This window comes from Ornithodoros turicata, unplaced genomic scaffold (genome assembly GCF_037126465.1).
Source record: "Ornithodoros turicata isolate Travis unplaced genomic scaffold, ASM3712646v1 Chromosome15, whole genome shotgun sequence".
In the NCBI taxonomy this organism is placed as follows: domain Eukaryota; kingdom Metazoa; phylum Arthropoda; class Arachnida; order Ixodida; family Argasidae; genus Ornithodoros; species Ornithodoros turicata.
The window spans coordinates 3306053-3331568 of record NW_026999318.1 but is presented as its reverse complement, the minus strand read 5'-3'; the positions used below and the strand labels follow the sequence as shown (position 1 = coordinate 3331568).

General features: G+C 45.7%; 1 protein-coding gene and 1 long non-coding RNA gene across 5 annotated transcripts in view; one reads left to right on the top strand and one right to left on the bottom strand.

Moving 5' to 3' along the window:
• LOC135372430 (uncharacterized) overlaps positions 1 to 23652 on the top strand; it is a 78153-nt gene extending 54501 nt beyond the window's left edge. For 2 of the 4 annotated variants that reach the window (XM_064606042.1, XM_064606043.1), the window contains exons 3-8: positions 10785 to 10907; positions 21565 to 21651; positions 21764 to 21871; positions 22163 to 22850; positions 23017 to 23182; positions 23345 to 23652. In XM_064606042.1, coding sequence (XP_064462112.1) covers positions 10785 to 10907; positions 21565 to 21651; positions 21764 to 21871; positions 22163 to 22359 — 515 coding nt within the window. In that variant the 3' untranslated portion in view covers positions 22360 to 22850; positions 23017 to 23182; positions 23345 to 23652. Of the gene's footprint in view, positions 1 to 903; positions 6791 to 10526; positions 10593 to 10784; positions 10908 to 21564; positions 21652 to 21763; positions 21872 to 22162; positions 22851 to 23016; positions 23183 to 23344 lie in introns of those variants that run through there. The other 2 variants (XM_064606041.1, XM_064606040.1) reach the window with 2 other exon arrangements.
• LOC135372431 (uncharacterized) lies at positions 11299 to 12077 on the bottom strand. Its single transcript, XR_010415994.1, has 2 exons — positions 11918 to 12077; positions 11299 to 11497 (listed from the first exon to the last, which is right to left on the bottom strand). It is a non-coding gene; the product is annotated as an uncharacterized LOC135372431 (long non-coding RNA).
• Positions 23653 to 25516: the final 1864 nt, after the last annotated feature.

The following is a 25516-nucleotide window of genomic DNA, read 5'->3' as shown; positions in this document are numbered from 1 at the left end:
TCGACAGACACAATTAATACATCATGCATACATAATGCCCAACTCATAGAATATCAATCGAGTGAACACCTGGAAAAAAGTTAAAACAATAATTAATTCAGACAAATCATTTCTAAGCAGGCTGCGTGAATACACCACAGAATCTGTACAGAACCGTGTCATTAAACATCTAAACCAAGGATGATTTAATTGTTGTACGGCTGAATGATGTAATTCGTATGCCATGTGTTCATTGACTACTTGCCATAAGGGCAGACATTTGTAGTGTTTGCATAAAGTGCCAAGTCATTGCACATGCTTTGTGTTTTAGTTGCGTTTTCTATGAGCAGATGCAAACCCCTAATACATATAACTAGTCATCCACATGGTATTGGTATACAGGGTGTTTCACAAAAATTCCCCTGCTGAATAACTCGGAAATGGCGCCACCTATCGGGAAACTTTATTTTTTCGGTTAACATCCTTAATGCACCGGTCACAGACTGGCCGCTGAGTTTCTCATTTGCATGCGGTCGTTAACCAAATATACATCCTGACTTTTTTGTTTTACTTCGCCGGGCTTTGGTACTTGTGCCGTAGTAATGGTCACTCTGAGGCAGTGCAACACCAGTAAAAAAAAATAACTTCGACTTTTATTGATTTTTTTGAGTAATTAACTGGTTTCGGTTTACAAATTTCCTGCGCAGAGCAGTGCAGGAATGCGCTGTTTCGCTGAACTATCCTGCGCTCAAATTTATGTTCATCCGCTTGCATTGGTGGCAGGGGAGCCGCAAGATAAGAAATAGCCGCGAGTGAGGGATTGATATGGCTTGAAGTAGGAAGCATCACCAGGGGCCGGCGATACGGGGGGGGGGGGGGGGGGGCGAGTAAGGCGACTGCTTTAGGCCTCGCGCACGAAGCCCTCAACCAGGGTTTACTTTTTTTATATAAAGTATGTACTTAGTCGTGTGAAACAGGCCCCGCGATGTGCCTTTGCACCCTCTAGCCCCGCACACCTCTAGCACCGGCCCTGGCATCACCTTTTAGCACGAGGAGAACGAAGTATACAGGAGGCACGAACCAGCAAAATGAACATTTTATTAGCAGTGCCAAATTCAGGTTGAGGAAAGGAGGTCACAGAGAGAGGGGGTTAGGGTATAGGAAGAGTTCCAATAGTCAATTGCTGAAAATGTTTCGAAAGCACACACAAGTAAGTAGAAAGGGTGCGAAGAGTCAATTGACATTCAATAGAAATGCGCTGGCCTAATATCAATAAGAAGTTAGTGAAAAGTCAACCATTTGTACACTGACAGTAAATTTACATTATATCGAGTGATGTTGACCATAGTCAATCGACTGCAAATTGAAAGCAAGTAGATATTTTTGTAAAGGAAATGAGTTACCTTCCAAATTGGCACTGAAAATAAAACAAACCAGCTGGGGCCGAACGGGTCACTTTCTTTGCGAACGAAGTCTATAAAAATGAAAGCAATAACTGGCACATTTCTTCTTCTCAATGTGATGGCATTCGCACCGAATGACATATGATTTATCAGACGACATTACGCGACTTACCTCCACCCGCTGTCTTTTTCTGCCTCCGCAATCTCCAGCTGCCTATATCGTTGGCACAGCATACTGCTTGAGGTATATTCGGCTTTTGCGTGAAAACTCCAAATTGCTCTTCGAGTCGAGTTGCGCGTTACTTCTGTAACACTCATGAGCGAAATGACCGAAGCAAATCGCTTCGAAGAAGGTGGCGACCAATTGGAGCTGTAACCGACTGCTGCAGTCCAATAGCTTTCCCTTTGGTCTTTCGGAACTTTTGGAAACTTAGGTTTGAAACATTGGAACTGTACGCTGTATTGTTCGTGCAGTCAGGAGCAAACCACTGACGTATGTTCGGTAGGCAGCGTCGAACACGGAAAGCGCCGGAAAGCCTCCTGAACAGCCTAGCAAATGCTTTGGAGTCGGATGAAGCAAAACTCAACTTCCTTAGTCCTGAGTCCAACTTCCTGAGCAATGAGGTCACAGTAACATAATTGCCTACCAATAGCGCATTACTGTTATATCACTACTTGAATCTCAATCTACGCAGCAGACATCCCCGTCGGCTCTGCACAAGAAAATGTGCACCAAGCAAAATGTGATGCGAAGCCAAAACATGCCCGACCTGAAGTGTGCCGTCGACACAAGGTCTGCGGTCCGCAAGTCGGAATGGCAGTGAAAGAAAAGATTCACTTTTCAAAAAAACGGCGACTAGTTCTCGGATAACTACCTAGCACGCATAATCAGTGTTCCCTGATGAGCACATCGTATGAGTATCGTTCCATTCTGTAACACTCGAAAATCGGAGTAGCTGAGCTTTAAACTGCAGAGTACATCTATTGTCAACGTACATGTCAGTTATTAACATACTAATCGTGTGCATACTTGTATACGCTTGTGTTGCCGCTGACCCGCCCAGGTACGCCCCATACTCCACCGAAAAATTTCTGGGGTGTCTGCCAGGAAATCAGCTCATGCCTGCCATGCGTACCATTTTGCAATTCCTCGCTTCGACAGAATTTTTTTACACGCTGTCATGCTCTGTGTTTGTTTGTTTCTCGTGCTTTGAGTTTTTTGCGCTTGAACTCCCCCGCACTGTTTCTTCTGGCCCTTGTGCTAGTGGTCCAATTGTGACCCACCTTTCATTTCGCCTTCTATTTTATGCTTAAGTTTCTGGTGATGCTTTCATCTATTCAATTTCGTTTCTCACATCTGGGCCTGTGTGCCTCACAATGTGTATAATTTCTATCCAATGTGTATCTTTCTTCTCCCCCCACGCCGCACCACCATCCTCTCCCTTCCTTTCTTTACATATATTGAGCCCAAAATAACGCGTCCTGGAGTCCCGGGTGTTTTGGGATTCATCTCCACTTTTCTTTTGCTAATCAATCAATCAATACGTAGAGTAATACATGTGGACCCAGGCAGCACATGGTGGGACTATAGACGTCTAAATGACGTCTAACAATAGAAAAAAGGGATGCCTATACAATGGCTAGGCCTACAGGCTAAAAATCTCCCTTCCGCGTCGTATAGCAGCTGATATGAATTGTAGACCACACTTAAAGACACTCAATTGATTTCGTGATTATTTTTTTTTCACGTCTGCAGGGGGGGGGGGGATATGTGAAGGTGAAATACGCGGAAAGGTTGACAGGTTGGTGAGAGCTACAAGGACCTGCTGCACTGCACCCGTTAGCTGAGGCTGCAGGCAGGGCCGGCGAGAGGGTGGGGCAGACGGGGATGGCGCTCAGGCCACTTCAGGGGCTCGCAGTATCCGAGACCTGTCGTAATCACACAAGGAAGAAATACTGCACTGTGTTATCACGACGGTATCGTTAGGAGGGGACCCCGGCACGACCCATCCCTGGGGTCCGTAATTTCACTCGCCGGCCGTGACTACGGGCAGTAAACACTGAAATACGGGGTCACTGGGACACTGGAGTAGTCATGGTTAAAGCGAGACAGTCAACGTTTATGCTTTCGACATATGGCATTATTTTCAAATTATAGGTGATTCTTTTTATTTTGTACGTGCGGACTAAACGCGCGTGCGGTATTTCGCGCAACAGTGGCTGCCTGATGAACTGTGGACGTTTATGCTTTCGACGTATGGCATTATTTTCAAATTATAGGTGATTATTATTTTGTACGTGCGGACTGAACACGCGCGTGTATGCGGTATTTCGGGCAACAGTGGCTGCATGATGAACTCTGCACGTTTATGCTTTCGACAATTGCATTATGTTCAAATTATAGGCGATTCTTTTTATTTTGTACGTGCGGACTAAATACGCGTGTATGCGGTATTTCGTGCAACAGTGGCTGCGAACTTTGAAACACAGGCAAAGCCTAGAGACCCTGCCTGGGTCTGTCAGGAATAGTTGCAGGGAGTCTGCCGCAAAGCATTGAGATGGTGGATTGTTCCAGGGCCCTGTGAGAACTTTCTGATGCGGGCACCATTTCTCATTTGGAATTAACGCTGGAATTGTTCTACTGTTCTAATTTTTCTGTTGAGCTATTTCTGTCCCCTAGCTACTGCGCTGATTCCACGGGTGATGGAGTTAGCAGAAAGTTCGACCAGAGCCGTGTACAAGCTCGATTTTGTGCAACCAACTCCCCCGTCCCGTTCTTGGAATCTCAGATAAACCAGTTGCATCATCGAGCTCGGAAATGCGACTCATATAATGTAGTAAAAGTAACATTACCTTTTTTAAAGAAAGCAAGTGGTTCAGGTAACAACTACACTACTTTATTTAAAGACGCTTAATGGGGAGGTTCATCGCCAGGGGCGATACTCTAAACCATTGCTGGTGGCGATATGGGGAATGAAATAATGAGCCCCTTCACAATATAAGCATCAAGGTCCCATTGTGCTTCAGGTAGCATGCAAACGCAAAAGAGCATAATTTCACACAAAGCGAAGTTTCTACAAAAGACGTGGGAACGAAACAGACCATTTGGAGCAAAACGCAACATTAGCTAGTGAGCTAGTCAGCTGTTCTTGCTAGCTAGTCAGCCGTTCTCGTGGTCTCCCGTTTTTCGAATATAAACGGTGTTTGCAAAGCGCACATGAGGACCCGAAAGGAAACCATAACGCCCATGTCACAGCGTCGCACGTTCAACCCCAAGAACACACACGGTCCTCAGGATGTCCCCACAGTGTCCTCGTCCTTCGAGGTGTATCCCCAGATTATCCTGAGGATGACACTCAATGACTGTCTGTGCCAGTCCCTGTGGGTAGCTAGCGGGACGAGATATATTTCTTAGTTTAGTTTACCTGCTCAGATTCCCGGAATAGAATTTCCGGAATACATTTGTTTTGTTTTTAGGTCGATCCTTTGACCGTATTGACATTTTTCTGAAACAAAGGGCGGTCCAGCGTAAAATTCTCTGCCTCCAAAAAGGATGACTGTCTACGATACATGGAGCATTTCTCGTGGATACTTCAATCAATTCCTCACTTGGCTTTGCGTAATCGAAAGAAACGTGGACAGCTCACCATTCGTTTTGTGTTGTAGGCGAGCGGTGCTGTCGCACTTAACGAAGGGTCGTGTAACAATCAACATATAGTATCTGTTTTTGCTTCGGAAGAGAATTCTAGTATCTTTCGTAGTGTGATTTTCTATGTTTTTTATATTTCTCTCTGCTTCCTTTTTAAACCGCTGCGCTTATTTTCCGCTATGGAAAGCGCTAGGAACGAGCAGCCAGATTTTATTGCGGCAGTTAACGAATATGAAAGGAATCGGTTTGTAACTGTTTTATGTGCTTGTGCAATAAAAAAAAACGACGATACGGTTGAATGCGTCGGCACATAAAAAAAAATAAAAGAAAAATAGAAAGGATGTTTCATCCGAGAAGTGTTCTGACGCTGTTCTAAAGTTGCCCAAGCGGCTAATGGCCAATGATTGGCACGAGATTGTGTGATGCGTGGCCAGCCAATCATCGGCCAGCCAATGGTGGTACAATGTTCCGCCATGCTAGGCATGGCGAGCTTGGTACCTGGTTGGCCAACGTGCTTGGCACAAGCATGTTGTCCAGCGGGTTGTTCGACACATTGTTCCGTATACCGGTCATGGGATGTGGAAATGAAACTTTTCTATTACGGTTAACTGCGGCACCCTCCATCTGAGTAATAACAACCAAGCATTTGTTTTTGTAGCTCTTACCTCAATAGTGTATCGATCACAGGTACGTCGCTGCGGACACATTTTCTCACCACAAACTAGAAACCTTTTCATAAGTGCTCGTAAACCTTTATTTTCATCTTTCCTGCTATCGTTTCGCTTCCTCACATCAATCAACGTGACATATTTCACCTCCGTCGGTCACATGTCGCAGTAGTTATTGTAGGCATGACCCTGAGTTTGGGTTTGACAGCACATGTTAACAGGACTAGACTTCGACATCCGCGTCGTACCGTATATATTATTGCGCAGCTGTTCCATCCACATCCTTCTACAGCAAAACTTATCCTTGAAACGATCACTGGCACGCGATATCACGACACAGTATCCAACCAGCGGAACAACTCACTCCATATCTCACACACAGCGGGTATGCAGACGCACACGCACACGATCGCCATATCTGTGCCCGCAGCTACGAAAAAAAAAAGAAAAAAAAAGGAAACGCTACGTAATATTACGGCTCTATTTTTTATTTTTCGTTTGAGGAATTTGTACCGTTTAAATAAATCTTGATCCACCAGTGCAAGTTGTCATTCCAACCGGAGCTACTCGCAGTCATTTGGTGCTTGCCGTGGCTCTGAAGCATGGTTCACACTAGTGCGTTCTGCTGCGTGCGGGCGCCTGCGTGCGTATGCGTGCGTTGTAAGCAATCCGTTCCGCTGTTCACATACCTGCGTCCGAATGCGTGCGTCACCAACCCGTAAGCCAACGAGCGCCGAGCGGGATTCCACTCCTGTGGCCGCCATGTTGAAAACAGTCTCGCAGAGAGAAACCTACTGCGCACGCTCGGAAGGCGGCCTCGCGATTCGTTCTCCGCTTGCGGGCTGCTGCGTACGTCGGAAAAAGTTGGGCTCGGGCGAACTCCTTGCGTTCTGCTGCGGGAGGTCGCGCACGTATCTGTTGCCACGGTACCCAGCGCCCGCACGCATCCGCACGCAGCAGAACGCACTAGTGTGATCCATGCTTGACTCGGATGCGTGCAACCTCAACTCTGTGCTTCACTCGACTCACCGGCCGACGCGCGCTTCACGTCGGAGTTTCAACTGGTATTGGAGTCTTCAGCGTTCGAGCAGGTATGTGTATGTGTTTGTAGTCGTTTCTCAGCGGATAATTCGTGTGAGTTGCATTGAATTGCAAAAGAAAAAAAAAAACACGTCAATACGCGTCTCGTCGCGTTTGCGTTGTCTGAGGCTGTTATTCGCAAATACCTTGCTTAAAACTTGTCTCGTTAATATAGTCTTGACGTTTTCCTTATAATTCTGGCTTGCAAATTGTTTAAATTGTTTTATACGCGCGTATTAACCGTACTGTGTTGCTTTTCGAGGCCGCGTTCACGCTTACTTGCCCACCTAAATGCGTCCGCCACAAGGAATTTATTGCAATATAAAACGCAAAGAATACAGTTACGTGACCGAACTCTCAGGTTGATGTATACAGTAACGTATAGTGTTGTCCAGAGAGCGATCAGCATGAATGACAGCTGTTTCACGTGTTCGCGCAGTGACTTGGTTCCGAATTGTTCCGTGAAGTGAGGCATGCACATATCCGTTACTTGATGCTACTGTATACCATATCTATACAGTTGTTGCTCATCACATTCTGCAAATACATGAACACCTTTTGTTTTGCGTTTCAGATACTTGGACTATCATGTAACAGCCGCAGGCACTGGTAGCCAGCAGTTCTGCAAAACGGTAACAACTGCAGTCTTTGTCTACTTAAGACATAAGAAATTTGCTACGACAGGAAGCGGAAAAGAAGGAAAACGGTTAAGGCGCAAGCTGCGACAGCGCATTGCAAAGCAGACTAAGCAGTGCTTGGACTTTGTCGAATCACATGTCAGCGTGCTGCATTCTTCTGTGTCGTCAACATCGCATGATGTAACCTATCTCCCACAATCCCAGTCCTCTACGATGGGTAACCTTTTAACGACTGGGACTTCTAGTGGCAGCGTTACATGTGATACTCCTCACGAAGCAATGCAAGCAGACCTGTCATCAACTGAGCCTTGTGACATTGCGCGAAGTGTTGCCTCTACAAGTCCCGCATGTGCTGTTTCTAGACTTTTCGGCGCGACGCTTAAATACTTGTGCGCTCCAGGCTGCAGCATTGATTCTTTGGACTCAGTTGTGTTCATAGAGCTATCACTCTTGTGTTAGCCAGTTAGGCAGCTGAATAAAGTGTTCGCCGATTATTCGCCGTCTCGCTCGTCTGCTTTCATCCGTGACATTTCTGGTGGAGCTGCCTGGCAATCCCTGCTCAACGGCCTGGAAGAAAAGCGATGACTGAGTCGAAGACAGCGTGGTCTACGTGCGGAATTCGGCCCATTGGGACCACCAACCCGAGAGAAGATGAATGCGACAGCCACCATGGGCAGCGCGGCACGGCAACAACTGGGCGCATTCGCGACCCGCCCAACCTGCACCACTCAGCTACCCGCCACGCGCACAAGGAACTCCATCGCAAGACAGACGTACGGCGAACGTCAGACTTGAGGCCGCTTTGCTACCACTGTGGCGAAGCCACCCACGTCTACCACCGTTGCCTGTATTGACGACTGGGTCGACCCGAATTTTCAACTGACGCCTCCCGCCCTCAGCGCGGTAGTCGCCGCGCCGCAATTGAAGACTCTCTACGGCAGCAGAATGTTTCCGCTGACTTACGACGCGACCAGTCCCCGAGCTCGACGAAGTCGACGAACAGCAACACAGACCGCCGTGACGCTCGAAACCTTACCAGTGACTTGCAAATACTCCTCGACGATCACGAGACAACTTCGTTAATCGATAACGGTGCCGACGACAATGTTATAAGTGCTCCGTTGGCTACGAGGCGGTGCAAACGAAATGCGATGACCAACACAGGTTGGTCATCTCTTCCAAGCTGTTTCTGTTGTCGTGTCTCCTACTTTGTCCGACGTCCCCCTTGGCAGCCTAAACTAGTAAGGTCATCGCATCGTTGGTCACGCCGCCCCCCCTTTTGGTGACTTCCTTGGAGCTTTTGTTCAGGAGTGGAAAGACCTGATGAAGAATGGTATGGAATTCGATGGTACTATGTACAAAGTGACTCTTAAGGCCATAATATGTGATGTCCCTGCACGATAAAAGGTCATAATGGTGCTTTCGGTTGTGAAAAGTGTGTCACTGAAGGCACACACAAAGGCAGAATGACATTCCCAGACTTCGAAAGCCCTCTAAGAACAGATGGATCGTTTCTGCTGCAAGTCCAAGAGCAACACCATGTCGGGGTTTCTCCTCTTGCTACAGTTGGCGTGCCTACGGTGTCGGGATTTCCGCTGGACTATATGCACTTGGTGTGTTTAGGGGTCACAAAGAAGTTACTCGAATTTTGGTTATGTGGTAACTTGGCCACGAGGTTGGACCACACAAGCGTTAGCTCCATATATTCCATGCTGGAATCTATACGAAGCCATGTCCCATCTGATTTTCCAAGGAAGTGCAGAGGCCTAAGAAAAATCAAACGGTGAAAGGCCACAGAGTTTAGGTTTTTCTTCTTGTACGCAGGTCCACTTGTGCTCCAGGGTGTATTACGTGATGAGGTCTACAACCACTTCCTATGCCTGCATGTAGCAGTGGCCATCCTTGTGAGCCCACGCCATCGAAACTTGATCGACTATGCTGATGACTTGCTGCGGTACTTTGCTAAGGTGTGCATCACGCTTTATGGGGAAGAGTTCATTGTATATAATGTTCACTCACTCATCCACCTTGCGAACGACAGCCGCTGTCATGGCCCACTTGATGAGTGCAGTAGCTTTCCATTTGAGAGCTTTATGCAAGTGCTGAAGCGCTACATTCGTTCAGGCAACAAGCCGCTTCAGCAGTTGCACAGACGGGTATCGGAATTCATGACACAGAAGTCATTGTCAGCTCGCAGGAAGAAATTTGGTGAGTGCAGTGTTACCATCATCCCAGCAAAACGTGGGGACAGCAGGACATGAACCTCAATACTCAAGAGCGCATCTGTATGGCTCCTTGGTTTGTACAAGTCCAAGGGATAGACATTTACTTTTACGCAGCGGGGAGGTTCTTTCTGTTAGCCAAATTATGTTGTCGGCTGGATAGACACATTAGTTGGTCACACATTTTTGAGGCAGGAAGAACTTTATACATCCCCATGCCCTTCATCCACACTTTCTATTTATGTAGTTTCCGAGCTTGATTCCGCTCTCACATCAGTGAACGTTCCTGACATTGTCTACAAAGGAATGTGCTATCCTTTCCGTGTGAAGATGGTTTTTCTCCCATTGTTTCACCTTTGCGGTCGTGACGCCTAATTATTCGAAGTGCCTGTGTCCATTTTGAGTCAACTGTTACCATCAGATGAAGAGCCACAATGTGTTCTGGCTCCTCCTCAAGACATGTGGACAATGCATCACATTCGAATTCTCCATACTACAGGTCAGTTCGTGTACGAGCTGTACTTGCGACTTCGTAAGAAGTGCGCTTGTTTGTGCCTGTGCACAACCAGTCGGAGCCAGAGCCTTATTTTTTAATGCCGTATTTCAGGCGACATAGAGGAAGCCTTGGACATGCTCTCTACTGCAGAGGAAACCTCCAACTTTGAGTGCGACGGAGAGGTTCAGAATAAAACAAGAAATGCGCGAAAAAGAATCACCTTATCAGACAGCGAGGAGGACACTCCTGAGGAAAAAAAGTTCCACGAAAAAATAAAGGTCGGGGTGCTATCAGTCGGCAATTTGACAAGTTTTCATGAGTGCCTTTAGCAGGCAATACGTACTATTATAGCTTTCGTACTTCCTGCATCTTGCACTCTTCTAACTTTCAGGATCTAACCGCCATACAAAACAAATTCCTCCGCCTCCTAGTTTACTGTCTCGTCTACAGCAGTCAGGTAAATGCGCATTGTGCATCGCACATTCATCAGGTATCAAATTGTGTCTGAGTCTCGTCCAGTGTAGTTTTATGTGTGCGCTTATTGCACCTCAGGAGGTTGCATTGCTTGTGTAGCTTCTGCATTTATTCGTGAGAATTGTGCTGTATGTGATGCTATGTGCTTATTGATTGGGATTATCTCCTATTCCAGCATCCAGTGTTTCTAACTGTACCCAAGAACGGGTTGAGAATCCATATGCATCCGGTACAAGTTACACGCAGGCCCCATCTCCAAGAATATCTGCCCTCCAGACCTTCCACCCATCACCTGCTGGTATGGAAATGCGTACGGGAACCCATGGCATGTGTGCTTATTATCAGAACAAAACATGCTTTCAGTCGTGTAGAGCATGTCATATACATAGATATAGTGACATACTTAATAAATTTTATTAGATAGTGTGTATAATATAACACATCGAAAAATCACTTTCACTGTCCCTCAAATCAAGTTATCAGTAGTAGGTACTGGACTCTCACAGTGCACAACGCCCAACTGGCCTGAACACGATTTAATTAGCAATTAGAGCTAATTGGGACCCCCCACATTAATCAGCACCCTCCAGGGAGCCACCACACTAATTGGGGAAAGTCTAACTCGTGTCCAGACCAGCTGAGCGTTGTGCACTATGAGAGTCCATAAAAAATAAAAAAATAGATAGAAATAGAGTGGAGAGAAGGAGTTTAATTGAAGATCAACGGCGCCATCTTGAAGAAAGCGGTCCGGAAAGGCCGCTGACCGTCGCTGGGCGACGGAGCACAGAGGCAGGTTGCAAAGCATCGCAGCTATGACCACCAGTTCCGGACATCCTGTGACGTCAGCTGTGACGTCATCACGGCATGTCTGGGCAAGTTAGGACAGCTCTGGGCATGCAAGGAGAAAAACACTCATAATACAGAGGCTGGAAAAGCAAGAGTATGCAAACCATCAATAGCTAACAACAAAAAAAATTAGTCACACAACAAATGAGCCCACCAGAACAGGAGCGCAGAACCATGCGACTGCTCCATCCGAGAGGCAGGCAGAAACTGACTCGTAATGGTTTTTGTCCTGTATAAACCCCGCAGCTGCACCCCCTAACGGTTACTTTCTCAACTAATCTCACAACAAAATTATTAAGAATCACGCCAGCGCTACTCCCGGTCCCAAGGCAGAAGATGATAGAAAATGGCGGGAATGCCCGGACAACAGCAACCAGCACCCGACGTGCACGGGCACGAAAATCGCAAACAAAGCGGTAACAAAGTTGGCGAAATCATTAGTTACACAACAAATCACCTCACCACAGTAGGAGCGCAGACCGATGCGACTGCTCTCGTCGACAGCCAGGGATCAAGTGACGACGGAGCGAACGACCGCACGTCTTCTCCCAACGAGAGCCAGAGGTGGACTGACGTAAGCGCCACTCTACGGGTGCTACGCATGCGCGCGCTCGTAGCGCCCTCTGCGCGCTCCTACCGCCACCTGCGAGAGGCTAAGAGAGAGAAGAGCATTCCTGCGCCCCCTGCTGACCGTTCTCATTGGTCGTGAGGCTAAGAGAGAAGAGCATTCCTGCGCCCCCTGCTGGCAGTTCTCATTGGTCCAGACATCATCCTATTGTCTCAGGGCTACACTGTTTTTTTCCACTAATGCTCCTTTGGTCAATCTGCAGTGAAGCCACGGTATGACGTCATCATGCACCTGCGTGGCTCAAGGACGCGTGCGCTCTAGACAGGGGACCTATTATTTATTGAATCACTATCCCACGATTATTTCCTTTATTCTTCTATAACGATTGCATAGGAAACTATTGCAGAAGAGCACCATGCATGAAAACTGATCGTAGGAATTCCAAAGTCTTACTAAATGAGACTTGCAAAAGAACAAAACATCCTAACATGTAACTCCATCAACGGCTAATAAGAGGACTAGGCTCTCAACAAATCAACGCGCGCAGTACTCAGGGCAGCACTATCGTCAAGACGACAATGTTCCTTGTCAAAAACAGACAAAATACAAAGCGTTAACAAAGGAAAGCATGCATATCGGGGCATGTCAGGACACGTCAGGACAAATTCGCACGACTGTTGGGCAACAGAGGAAAACGAACACTTGAACAGAGTGAAAAAGGCACTCACCATCATTTTTCCCATTCACAGCATTCCCTCATTGTAAATCCGCTCGTCACAAAATCCACCTGTATCGTCGAACACCATTCACCAGTGACGAACTACACATCCGCACCCCATCAGAGGCAGACAGAACCCCACCTAAGCTACGCTCTTCCACTGACGGCCAACGCCAGGATCATAATTACCGTGTCTACACCCGCCAGTGTCCAAGAGAGAAGTGAATCCTTGCGCCCCCTGCAGGCCAGTCTCATTGGTCGTGACGGCATCCTATTGTCTCAGTGCTACCCTGTTTTTTTTCACTAATGCTCCTCTAGACAAGGTCAACCTGAAACAATAGTCTCTCGGTATGCGGTCATCATGCAGGTGCGTGGCTCAAGAACGCGCACGCTCTAGACAGGGCACCTGTTATTTATTGAATCACTATCCCTAGATTATTTCCTTTATTCTTCTATAACGATTGCATAGGGAACTATTGCAGAAGAGCACCATAGAAAAGAGAAGATTATAGCATTTCATTCCCAAAGTCTTACTGTACAGGGAAAAAATGGTGCAGCAAGACATGTTCATCCCACCCGAGAGCCAGGTAGATAATTGAATAATGATGCTTTGTTCCTCCTGAATAAAGTCACACACCTGTCCCCCTCGCGGTTACTCTCTGAACTAAATGAATCGCAAAAGTATTAAGAATAGCACTATTCCCATTCAAGGCAGCACTATCGTCAAGAATATTGCTTGTACAAAAAGAAAAAAACTACATGTAGAAGGAAAGCATGTCAGAACAAGCCCAGGCATGTCAGCGCATGTTTGTCAGACAACAAGGGGGAAAAAGCGAAAAGGAACAAACAAGGAAACCAGCATCAAGCTATTTCCAAGCACACGCACTCCTCTTGTTCAAAAACAGTGCTCATCATAAATCTGTCCAGGGGAATACACACCATTTTGCTACACTTTTTTCAGTAACAGTCAACGCATTGCTACAGACTGCGTGACATCATCACATCCTGTCTGAAGAAGACACCGGCAAAGACTCCTATTAATTATTGAATCGCAAGATTATTTCCTTTGTCCTACTCTGAATGACATTGATTCTCTCATTAAAATTCAACAAAAAAGCACCCTGCATATTAACTATTTTCACCCCAAAGGCTCATCATGGTCATTAGAATTACAGTAAACTACCACTGCTCCTTAAAATAATAAGTGAGACCACTCAACGTCACCTCCAGGCTTATGTAATACATGACCCTTTCTATGCTCATACATTCGTTGTCTGAGGCTACACCTGCGAGCAAAAACGCGCGGAAGCCGGGTGGGCAAAGTTCCATTCGCGCATTGCGAGCATAAAGGCGGGAAAGCCTGGGAGCAAAGTTCTATTCGCGCACTCCAAAGCACAAGACAGAACGCCTTTACGGGAACATGATGGCATTCCTATACTATATTAATGATTATTGCATTGCAGTTTCGAAAAGCTTCTACAAAACTATAATTTTAGGCGCCCATTAAAATTCAACTTTCTATGGAAACTACAATTGCCCTATTACTTGGATCGCTACTAATGAAGCGCTCCAATTTTTTCTCTCTTCCCATTTCAGCCTTGTTATGCAGTGAAGCCGACTCATATCCAAAATAATTAATTTACACTGAGGGTGCCGTGCTTCAGGAATTCCTATCCTGCGTTCAGATGCAAGCATTTCTTCACGGATACCTTTAACAGCTGACTTCCTCAACATACCGAGCTCCTAACAACATCTAACAAACAATCAGAGAAACCCACTTCTCAGCTGCACCATGCGACTTTCTTCTGCGTAAAATCGGTGATTTGAGGAAGAGAGCAGCGAAAAATTGCGCGCACTTGTGCTTGACTTAAAAAACCTGAAGCATATGCTAATAAACTAAGAAAAAGACACTCAGGTCTGGTATGTGATAGTGCCACATACGCAGACGCATTGCCCTTGCGTAAAGAAAGCACAGGACAGGGATACACAAATTTCCTTAGGTGAGCAGGGAAAAGGCTTAAGACCTCAGGTCACCACACATCGCCACGCGGCTAGCACAACATGACACCAACAAGATACTAGCAGCGGGAAGAACTGCAACACTGCTAAACAAGTCCAGACATGCCACGATGACGTCACAAATCAGGAGAAAAAAAGCACATGCATGCACGCACAGAGGACAACGCATTAAACACACGGAGCGCTCAGGAATAATCGTAGCGTTACCGCACATCGCTACGAAGCTCAACGTCTAACACAAGACGACAACAACAACAAGATATTAACGAAGGGTAAAAATTGCAACACTGATCAAGTCCAGACATGCGACATCGCATACAAAATACTGCTCATCGGGGGAAAAGGCCTAAGCCCGCGGGGGATCATCATAGAGCATACACAACTTCATTTTTTCGATTCCCCGTGCGAGCGGGCCTCGCGGTTTGGACGCGCGCGATCCCTTTCCCCGAGCAGGTGCACTGTTTTATCACTTAAACAGCAGCAGAGCTCACCATTGTAGTACCCTCGTGATAAATCTTTTATTCAGGCGCCAGCAGACCCAAGCAGGGTACCCAAGCTTGCAGCCAGCGATGCTGGAATGATTATTTTATTTGATTTCATTTCATTTTGAGTCATTATCGGCTCACCTGTTTAGTGAAGACCTATGAACACATGTTAAGTGGTTTGGTTTAAAAATGGTGAGAGCTACAGTGTGTAGCGAATGATGTTCACATTTGTCCGTTCTGCTCTATAGTATTCTTGCAAAATATATGGGTGCAAGAAAATAAAAGGAAAACGAAGAAGACAATTCACTCCTGTATGATGAGCGCTGCGTAGAAGCACGGCACCGTTTTCTTTGTGGAGGTATAGCGAACGCGCATTCCTTTCTTTCTTTTTTGGTTCGCGTCGGCCGAGTGGCGATATCCTATTACATCCGGAACGAGGACCTATCGCTTTGCGATCGCATACAAGAGTGAGCCATCTTTTGACGATGGTAGGATAATTATTGACCTGAGGAATAATATAGATTTATGTGGATGTGGTGGACTTTGTGTTTGTGATTGTGAAAATGTGAGTGTGTGTCTGTGTATGTGTGCGCGCGGGCGCGCGCGCTTTCCTGAACCAGGGATCCCACTTGACAAGTAAGTTCTTTGTGTGTGCTTTTTCATGTGACACGAGTGATACATTTATGTACCATTGCGTGGAATAGTGGCTTAAAAAATAAGGGAAGCAGCGCTTGCATTGCTATCTGTAGGATAGACCGAGAGCGTTTTTAATGGAATTACCTCGCGAACCTGGTGAAGTCTTCGTTTTGGGCAGGCTATTTTATGAGAGCCGGTCCTGTTGCGATGCATTTCATACGCTTTCCTGAAGCAGCGTGCTTTGTTCTTGTAGTGTGGTTTACACCTTTATCAATAGAAATGAATAGAAGTGTTTGTTTGTTTGTTTGTTTGTTTGTTTGTTTGTTTGTTTGTTTGTTTGTGTGTTTGTTTGTATGTTTGTTTGTTTGTTAGTATGTGTCTGTCACGTTCGTAGCGCTGTTCAAGCTTTATTTGCTTTGCAAAAATTCAGACTTTATGGTATTAAGCTGTTCGAGTAGAAGTGACTTTCCCTGCTCGCTTAAGATAAATTGTGTATCCCTGCCCTGTGCTTTCTTCACGCAGGGACAATGCAAATGAGTATTTAGCATTATGCAATAATTATCTGATAGCAGAAATGGGTGTCTTTGTCACAGTTTATTAGCGTGTGTGTCGATATTTTATTTTATTTTTTTCTCTTATTGCTATTCGAGCAAAAGTGCGTGTAATTTTCTCTGCTCTTTTCTTATTTTCTCTACTTTTATGTAGAAGAAAGCCTCCTGCGTAAAAGCTGAATAGTGTTCTATCAGTGGAAGTGGGGTTGTTTGTTTGATTTTGTTGGGTGTTCGATATCTTGATGAAGTAAGCAGTGCTTAATTTTGCAGGTTTTTGAGCAGAAATGCTGGTATCTGAGCACGGAGTAGAAATTGCTATATTTCTCTGCTCCCTAAGAAACTTTGTACGTCGTTTTCCAAGCAGACCGCGTTTAGTTTACGCGAAATGAACTTATGTATGCTCTATGATGATCCGCCGCAGGCTTAGCCCTTTTCCCCGATCACCAGTGTTTTGGCATTCGATGTCGCATGTCTAGACTTGTTCAGTAGTGTCTTTCTTGCTGCAATTTTTACCCTTCGCTGATATCTTGTTGCTGTCATGTTGTGCTAGCCGCGTAGCGATAAGCGGTGATTCTCCGATTATTCCTAGGCGGTATGGCTTAAGCCTTTTCCCTGCTCACTGAAGGAAATTTGTGTATCCCTGTCCTGTGCTTTCTTTACGCAAGGGTAATGCGTCTGTGTATGTGGCACTATCATATACCAGACATGAGTGTCTTTTTCTTGGTTTATTGGCATATGCTTCAGGTTTTTTAAGTCAAGCAAAAGTGCGTGTAATATTTCGCTGCTCTTTTTCTTATTTCTCTACTTTTATGTAGAAGAAAGCCTCCTGCGTAAAAGCTGAATAGTGTTCTACAAGTGGAAGTGGGGTTGTTTGTTTGATTTTGTTGGGTGTTCGATATCTTGACGAAGTAAGCAGTGCTTAATTTTGCAGGTTTTTGAGCAGAAATGCTGGTATCTGAGCACGGAGTAGAAAGTTCTATATTTCTCTGCTCATTAAGAAAATTTGTACGTCGTTTTCCAAGCAGACCGCGTTTAGTTTACGCGAAGTAGAAAAATGAAGTTGTGTATGCTCTATGATGATCCGCCGCGGGCTTAGGCCTTTTCCCCGATGAGCAGTGTTTTGTATGCGATGTCGCATGTCTGGACTTGATCAGTGTTGCAATTTTTACCCTTCGTTAATATCTTGTTGTTGTTGTCGTCTTGTGTTAGACGTTGAGCTTCGTAGCGATGTGCGGTAACGCTACGATTATTCCTGAGCGCTCCGTGTGTTTAATGCGTTGTCCTCTGTGCGTGCATGCGTGTGCTTTTTTTCTCCTGATTTGTGACGTCATCGTGGCATGTTTGGACTTGTTTAGCAGTGTTGCAGTTCTTCCCGCTGCTAGTATCTTGTTGGTGTCATGTTGTGCTAGCCGCGTGGCGATGTGTGGTGACCTGAGGTCTTAAGCCTTTTTCCTGCTCACCTAAGGAAATTTGTGTATCCCTGTCCTGTGCTTTCTTTACGCAAGGGCAATGCGTCTGCGTATGTGGCACTATCACATACCAGACCTGAGTGTCTTTTTCTTAGTTTATTAGCATATGCTTCAGGTTTTTTAAGTCAAGCACAAGTGCGCGCAATTTTTCGCTGCTCTCTTCCTCAAATCACCGATTTTACGCAGAAGAAAGTCGCATGGTGCAGCTGAGAAGTGGGTTTCTCTGATTGTATGTTAGATGTTGTTAGGAGCTCGGTATGTTGAGGAAGTCAGCTGTTAAAGGTATCCGTGAAGAAATGCTTGCATCTGAACGCAGGATAGGAATTCCTGAAGCACGGCACCCTCAGTGTAAATTAATTATTTTGGATATGAGTCGGCTTCACTGCATGACAAGGCTGAAATGGGAAGAGAGAAAAAATTGGAGCGCTTCATTAGTAGCGATCCAAGTAATAGGACAATTATAGTTTCCATAGAAAGTTGAATTTTAATGGGCTCCTAAAATTATAGTTTTGTAGAAGCTTTTCGAAACTGCAATGCAATAATCATTAATATAGTATAGGAATGCCATCATGTTCCCGTAAAGGCGTTCTGTCTTGTGCTTTGGAGTGCGCGAATAGAACTTTGCTCCCAGGCTTTCCCGCCTTTATGCTCGCAATGCGCGAATGGAACTTTGCCCACCCGGCTTCCGCGCGTTTTTGCTCGCAGGTGTAGCCTCAGACAACGAATGTATGAGCATAGAAAGGGTCATGTATTACATAAGCCTGGAGGTGACGTTGAGTGGTCTCACTTATTATTTTAAGGAGCAGTGGTAGTTTACTGTAATTCTAATGACCATGATGAGCCTTTGGGGTGAAAATAGTTAATATGCAGGGTGCTTTTTTGTTGAATTTTAATGAGAGAATCAATGTCATTCAGAGTAGGACAAAGGAAATAATCTTGCGATTCAATAATTAATAGGAGTCTTTGCCGGTGTCTTCTTCAGACAGGATGTGATGATGTCACGCAGTCTGTAGCAATGCGTTGACTGTTACTGAAAAAAGTGTAGCAAAATGGTGTGTATTCCCCTGGACAGATTTATGATGAGCACTGTTTTTGAACAAGAGGAGTGCGTGTGCTTGGAAATAGCTTGATGCTGGTTTCCTTCTTTGTTCCTTTTCGCTTTTTCCCCCTTGTTGTCTGACAAACATGCGCTGACATGCCTGGGCTTGTTCTGACATGCTTTCCTTCTACATGTAGTTTTTTTCTTTTTGTACAAGCAATATTCTTGACGATAGTGCTGCCTTGAATGGGAATAGTGCTATTCTTAATACTTTTGCGATTCATTTAGTTCAGCGAGTAACCGCGAGGGGGACAGGTGTGTGACTTTATTCAGGAGGAACAAAGCATCATTATTCAATTATCTACCTGGCTCTCGGGTGGGATGAACATGTCTTGCTGCACCATTTTTTCCCTGTACAGTAAGACTTTGGGAATGAAATGCTATAATCTTCTCTTTTCTATGGTGCTCTTCTGCAATAGTTCCCTATGCAATCGTTATAGAAGAATAAAGGAAATAATCTAGGGATAGTGATTCAATAAATAACAGGTGCCCTGTCTAGAGCGTGCGCGTTCTTGAGCCACGCACCTGCATGATGACCGCATACCGAGAGACTATTGTTTCAGGTTGACCTTGTCTAGAGGAGCATTAGTGAAAAAAAACAGGGTAGCCCTGAGACAATAGGATGCCGTCACGACCAATGAGACTGGCCTGCAGGGGGCGCAAGGATTCACTTCTCTCTTGGACACTGGCGGGTGTAGACACGGTAATTATGATCCTGGCGTTGGCCGTCAGTGGAAGAGCGTAGCTTAGGTGGGGTTCTGTCTGCCTCTGATGGGGTGCGGATGTGTAGTTCGTCACTGGTGAATGGTGTTCGACGATACAGGTGGATTTTGTGACGAGCGGATTTACAATGAGGGAATGCTGTGAATGGGAAAAATGATGGTGAGTGCCTTTTTCACTCTGTTCAAGTGTTCGTTTTCCTCTGTTGCCCAACAGTCGTGCGAATTTGTCCTGACGTGTCCTGACATGCCCCGATATGCATGCTTTCCTTTGTTAACGCTTTGTATTTTGTCTGTTTTTGACAAGGAACATTGTCGTCTTGACGATAGTGCTGCCCTGAGTACTGCGCGCGTTGATTTGTTGAGTGCCTAGTCCTCTTATTAGCCGTTGATGGAGTTACATGTTAGGATGTTTTGTTCTTTTGCAAGTCTCATTTAGTGAGACTTTGGAATTCCTACGATCAGTTTTCATGCATGGTGCTCTTCTGCAATAGTTTCCTATGCAATCGTTATAGAAGAATAAAGGAAATAATCTTGGGATAGTGATTCAATAAATAATAGGTCCCCTGTCTAGAGCGCACGCGTCCTTGAGCCACGCAGGTGCATGATGACGTCATACCGTGGCTTCACTGCAGATTGACCAAAGGAGCATTAGTGGAAAAAAACAGTGTAGCCCTGAGACAATAGGATGATGTCTGGACCAATGAGAACTGCCAGCAGGGGGCGCAGGAATGCTCTTCTCTCTTAGCCTCACGACCAATGAGAACGGTCAGCAGGGGGCGCAGGAATGCTCTTCTCTCTCTTAGCCTCTCGCAGGTGGCGGTAGGAGCGCGCAGAGGGCGCTACGAGCGCGCGCATGCGTAGCACCCGTAGAGTGGCGCTTACGTCAGTCCACCTCTGGCTCTCGTTGGGAGAAGACGTGCGGTCGTTCGCTCCGTTGTCACTTGATCCCTGGCTGTCGACGAGAGCAGTCGCATCGGTCTGCGCTCCTACTGTGGTGAGGTGATTTGTTGTGTAACTAATGATTTCGCCAACTTTGTTACCGCTTTGTTTGCGATTTTCGTGCCCGTGCACGTCGGGTGCTGGTTGCTGTTGTCCGGGCATTCCCGCCATTTTCTATCATCTTCTGCCTTGGGACCGGGAGTAGCGCTGGCGTGATTCTTAATAATTTTGTTGTGAGATTAGTTGAGAAAGTAACCGTTAGGGGGTGCAGCTGCGGGGTTTATACAGGACAAAAACCATTACGAGTCAGTTTCTGCCTGCCTCTCGGATGGAGCAGTCGCATGGTTCTGCGCTCCTGTTCTGGTGGGCTCATTTGTTGTGTGACTAATTTTTTTTGTTGTTAGCTATTGATGGTTTGCATACTCTTGCTTTTCCAGCCTCTGTATTATGAGTGTTTTTCTCCTTGCATGCCCAGAGCTGTCCTAACTTGCCCAGACATGCCGTGATGACGTCACAGCTGACGTCACAGGATGTCCGGAACTGGTGGTCATAGCTGCGATGCTTTGCAACCTGCCTCTGTGCTCCGTCGCCCAGCGACGGTCAGCGGCCTTTCCGGACCGCTTTCTTCAAGATGGCGCCGTTGATCTTCAATTAAACTCCTTCTCTCCACTCTATTTCTATCTATTTTTTTATTTTTTATGGACTCTCATAGTGCACAACGCTCAGCTGGTCTGGACACGAGTTAGGACTTTCCCCAATTAGTGTGGTGGCTCCCTGGAGGGTGCTGATTAATGTGGGGGGTCCCAATTAGCTCTAATTGCTAATTAAATCGTGTTCAGGCCAGTTGGGCGTTGTGCACTGTGAGAGTCCAGTACCTACTACTGTTATCACTTTGCTCCGCAGTGCCCTCTACTAGACAATCCTATTCAATGCGCAACCCGGCCCCCATACTAGAACAGGAAATGTTCGGACGAGGTTCCCGATATAATGGTTTGAATACCTTCGTACCTATATCTTAGAATACCTTGTTCAATTTGTAGGTCTTAGCATAGTTTAATGATTATCCTAAAGATCCCTTACTTGAAAACTGATGGCTGCGCAGGGGACACTGAGTTGGCGCTTTCTGAAATCGACCAGCAAGTTGATTCTCAGCAAGCATCTCAGCGCAGGTCTGCATCAGCATTTTCTGAGCCCTGGGGAGACGGCCTAGGTAAGCACTTGATTAGCTACGTGTAACATTCCTTCCTCTGCGGTAAGACTGAGTGCACCAATGCTGTAATTTTCCATGTCGCTTTCTGTTTCAGTACTGTATAGTGAGTTCTCATCTGAAGCATTTGAGTGCATTTTACTGTTTGATTTTGAGTGCTTCGATGTATTCCTTAAACCTGGCAGTATTTATTTTCCACATATATTTTGACCTGGGCATAATGCAGCAGTGACCAAGGCGGCAGTCATTGTCTGATACTTGGACCCTTATGGAATATGTTGTATTCTATTTCAGGTTCTTCATGCAAGAAGGTTCTCCACGCAATACATGAAAACCCTACTCGCCTTAGATGCCAGATTTATTGGTATGCCGCCAATTCTTTAGCGCTACATACTGTCAGACTTTTCAGCAACATTGTTGCCAATGCATATGTACCTTCCTGCAACTCATTTTGGCCTGGGGCACACACAGAAGCTAGTGCATATTCATAATGGCTGAGGGATAGATAGAACATGGCATGAAAGCAATCGCGCGATTGAGTGTGTTTAGAAATGGTTAAGGATAGCCAAACCGCAGTAAAGATATGTTTTGCTCCTTTTGCCTGCCGGTATAAAACAAGAAGAACCAGAAACGAAGGGCAGTGAGGATGTTGCATATTGCAATAGTTTGCAAAACTGGTGCACGAAACTGTTTTGTGTGTTGGAGGTGCCTACCCAAGACCGAATCAGTGCAATGCTGAACCAAATGTAAGATACCACTTACTCATCCCATGCACATCTTGTCCCCTACAGGATTTCAAACCAAGGCCTTCCAACATGATAGAGAAATGTTGATTATGCTGAAAAAACTACAAAAGAAGCACAACCCTTGCATGGTAACTGTGCATTTCCCTGAAAATTGTCCCCATTTGCCAGCCACGACCTTCTCAGAGCTTCAAGAACTGGACACTTTACTCGAAGAACCTGACAACATGGCGAAAACGGTAAGGATCCCCATTGCTGGCCTTTGATGTCAGTCAGTTCTGCTTTGTTCGAACTACTTTTATTTTTATTTTTTTCGGTTCGGTTCAGTGTAATCTTGGGTAACATTGTACCAGGAGATTTCCAAAGTAATTAACCAGAACTTTATTTCTTGTTTTTTGCCCTCAGGTACAGTTCTTCTCTATGAAAGGGGAATCCGACTATAAGGACGCCATCCGTCAAATCCTCAAGGGCCTCTTGAAACACACTCTTGCCGTGAAGTGTAGCTGGAAAGGGTTTCGAGGAGACAAACATGCATTTTCGACACTGCAGAACGTCAGAAGGCTTGTTCTAGGTAAATACCTACAATGTGCTTCGATATGAGTACCATGCATATTTTTAGTATAGCTTTTCCGGTGCTCCTCAATGTGTCCAGATGTTATTCCTACATACTTGCCGTTGTTAATGAAGTAAGCATTTGCAACAAAATAGGAAAAAGTGCTCTTTTTGCTCTCAGAATCCACTCGAATCAACTTCGGAGACGTTACTCACAGCATGGTCAAGCTGGCGAGAAAAAACTGGCTGATATGGGCATGTGACCGGAATGGAGGCCGCACAGAAAGACGACATTCGAGCCGCAGCGGCTGCAGCACAGATCTGTAGCACCTGCTGACTTGTCTACCAACAGTTGTGTGCTCAACATTACACTCCCCCTTGCTGACCCTGTGATATTTTTAGTACAAACATACTTTTATTATTTTATATTATGTTGATTTTTGCGTTGTTTCGGAGTGTACAGATAGTGCACTTGATAAAAAAATAAGTGTGCACATGAAAGTATATATGCACAAATAAAACATGTTCAGTGCGTAACTGTCTTTCGGGATATTATTTCCTTGCAGAAAGATAATCAAATTAGATTGTTACATTTTAGTGTAACTTGGCACAAGGTTGGCCCAATATAGGCTGGCCAATGCTTGACAAGTCGTTGGCCAGGGTACAGATCCGTACCAAGGGCCAAGCTTGTTGGCCAAGCATTTGAACAGCATGGCCAGGTTGGACAGCCAAGCAAGTACCAAGCTTGGCCCAATCTTGGAATGTCGCTTGGGTGTCCTCACATAGCGTCTGTGGATGCTGTGAGGGTACCGTTGGGGACGCTATATTAGTCCCGAAATGACATGTTGAGGATGATTTGAGGATCAGATTCACCCTCCTGGGGATGTTACCCCCGTCCCTGCATGATGCTCTTAGGATATCCCTGGGATGACAATGTGTTGTCGGGGAAGTCACATCTTTGTAATTACACAGAAGTTTACAAGGAATGGAACTGCAGGTGCTCACCAGGGAGGCCGCATAGCTCGAGGGGCGTAAGTCGTGACGTTGCCCACCTGAGTGAGGCCGACAACGGCGAGCCCTTTCACCATCACCACCACCACCACATAGCTCGAGAGACCATCTAGTTATTTGAAGAAGGAGGAGGTAGCAGATAGAAGACAAAACACACACACACATTTGCTGCATGTTACTCGAGCACTGTCCACAGCTTTCTATGCACTAGTAGCGTCTGAAGATGCCCACAAGACCATACCGTCAATGTGCAGGTGAAATTACAAACGTCAAGGATGCCTTTCAAATTAGCCGCCCACAACCAACAACCTTTCCGAGCGAGCTTCCGAACTTCGAGGGAACAGAAGAAAAAAAATGACACAGGACGACTCCTCTCTGACTCCGTGCCATCCGTACCTCTGTGCCCGTGGCCTCTGCTCCCTGTTCCTCTCTTTCGACAAGCGCCACGTGACTTCTGCACCACGTGAACCTCTCCTTTTGAATTTGCAAGTCGGTACACGCCCTTTTCGCCCTGAGAGCTACCTCGACCGCGTTGAAAATAGTTCGCATGATTTCAAATGTTTGTGAGCAATTCCTTCGTGATACAGGTGCGTGCGTAACTTCATACTGAAGCCACTGAAGCTCTTACTTCAAGCTATTGTTTTCGCAATGTGTGCAACATTGGACTACATGTACGTGAAAGCGTTTGAGCGGTTTGAGCTAGTCTACAGCCGCCGGTGGTTTAATCTGTTCTCCAAGGACACGCTGACATCCCTCATTCATCCTGAGGATGTCCATGATGGACAGAAGTGATATTTTGGGAATATTCCCACAGGATCTTCAATTTGTTAGAAAAGTATTAAATGAGACTCGAGAGATGATCCTAGGGACATAATCTGGGGACAAAAATGGGGTAGTCTCAGGATGAGAATTGGATCTTATCATGCAGTGCTCACCCAATGAATATGCACCATGCCTCGCTTGAATCCAAGACCCCCTGATGTTGCTGCATCCATGCTATAAACTCTGGAATGTATGAAAATAATTGTTTTATTGCACAAATATATATATATGAAACAAACTCAGGTGTCCCAACCTTGTACATAACAATTTTCACATAAAACAAGAATATAATGATATGCCGGCTACATAGATGGTGGCAAAGCAGTCAGTGATGCAAAGCAGTATAAATTACCAAGGCAAGCCATGGAGAATATCTAAAGCCATTTTACGTGACGCACAAAGTGCATCTTGGTAGCTTGCGTAGTGTTACTAGGGGTAATATGGTACACCTCATATGGCACATTATAAATTAGAAGTGCAAGAAACGATACTAATAAGCTATCACAGAAAATGAGTTGTA